Source organism: Notolepis coatsorum, assembly GCF_963971535.1.
Source record: "Notolepis coatsorum genome assembly, chromosome: 11".
In the NCBI taxonomy this organism is placed as follows: Eukaryota; Metazoa; Chordata; class Actinopteri; order Aulopiformes; family Paralepididae; genus Notolepis; species Notolepis coatsorum.
This window is the reverse complement of record NC_140175.1, coordinates 77,169,172-77,170,418: the sequence shown is the minus strand read 5'-3', so window position 1 is coordinate 77,170,418 and position 1,247 is coordinate 77,169,172. Positions and strand designations below refer to the sequence as shown.

The following is a 1,247-nucleotide window of genomic DNA, read 5'->3' as shown; positions in this document are numbered from 1 at the left end:
GCTAGAGACAGTGGCTCAGATGACCTCAGAGTAAGTTACACACACACACACACACACACACACACACACACACACACACACACACACACACACACACACACACACACACGCACGCACGCACACACCTACACACACACACACACACACACACACACACACACACACACACACACACACACACACACACACACACACTTGCTTCTCATTTAAAGTATCAGATATACAAGGTATACAAGGGTATACAGAAAGCATTCCAATTGTTACAATAACATTTTAGGTGGAAATGAGACACTACTCTTTACTTCTTCTCTTCTCTAATAGCCTTTGAAAATATATGACAGACAAGTTTTCACATTACTGAAAACCTTGTAACTACAGTTCTTCAGTTAATTTTGTGTGTGGGTTAGAAGTTTGTCATGAACCTATGGCACTAGAAACCCATTTTAAAACACATTGTCAAATTAAATTAGAAAAACACATGGCCATCAATTTAACAATCATGATGTTATTCTTCATCCCTGAAAAGTTGTCTTTTTGGAGCAACGATACGTTAAGATGAGCTTTTTGCTCCCAGCATCTCTTCAAACCAAATACTGAGGAATGAGACACTTTTTGTTTGTGTTTCAGAGACGTGCGAAGAGTAGGAGTGAATCTCGCTGGACACCAGAAGAAAATCATCAACAGCATCCAGGAGATGAGAGTCCACATGATCAACTCCTCACCAGTACCCATCTGACACACACACACACACACACACACACACACACACACACACACACACACACACACACACACACACACACACACACACACACACACACACACACACACACACACACCTAATGGGCACAAAGACGGTCTGTAAGGTAATACTTGGACCTAGAGCGGACTAGCACTTTTTATGGACAAGGAAAAGCAAAACACTATTTATTGACTGAAACGGAGTGAAAAGGGAAATGCTCAGATCCAATGTCGAGTTCAGTTCTGGTGTCATTGGACTTCCACGCTGATGAAAGTTGTACTGAACTGAACTGAAGTTGCGCTCCAACAGTGGAGTCTGGAAGTTGCACCTCAAGTTGCACTCCCAAGTTGCACTCCAGCAGTTGGATCTGGCCCGGGCATTGTAAAGGTTCGGAACTGCAGGGTCCTGGCTGTTAATATACACTAGCTACTCTAGCTACAGTACGTATCACAGCTGGTAAATGGAGATGGACCTCCTCCCCCCCTATGCGGGGACGTTATATCAT

At 43.5% G+C, this 1,247-nt stretch overlaps 1 protein-coding gene across 1 annotated transcript in view; it reads left to right on the top strand.

Moving 5' to 3' along the window:
- LOC311237163 (ephrin type-A receptor 5-like) overlaps positions 1-736 on the top strand; it is a gene marked incomplete at its 3' end in the record, with an annotated part of 196,381 nt that extends 195,645 nt beyond the window's left edge. Inside the window, 2 exon segments of the mRNA XM_084324972.1 lie at positions 8-30; positions 628-736. Of these exon segments, the coding sequence (XP_084181098.1) occupies positions 8-30; positions 628-736 (132 nt within the window).
- Between the last annotated feature and the right edge of the window lie 511 nt (positions 737-1,247).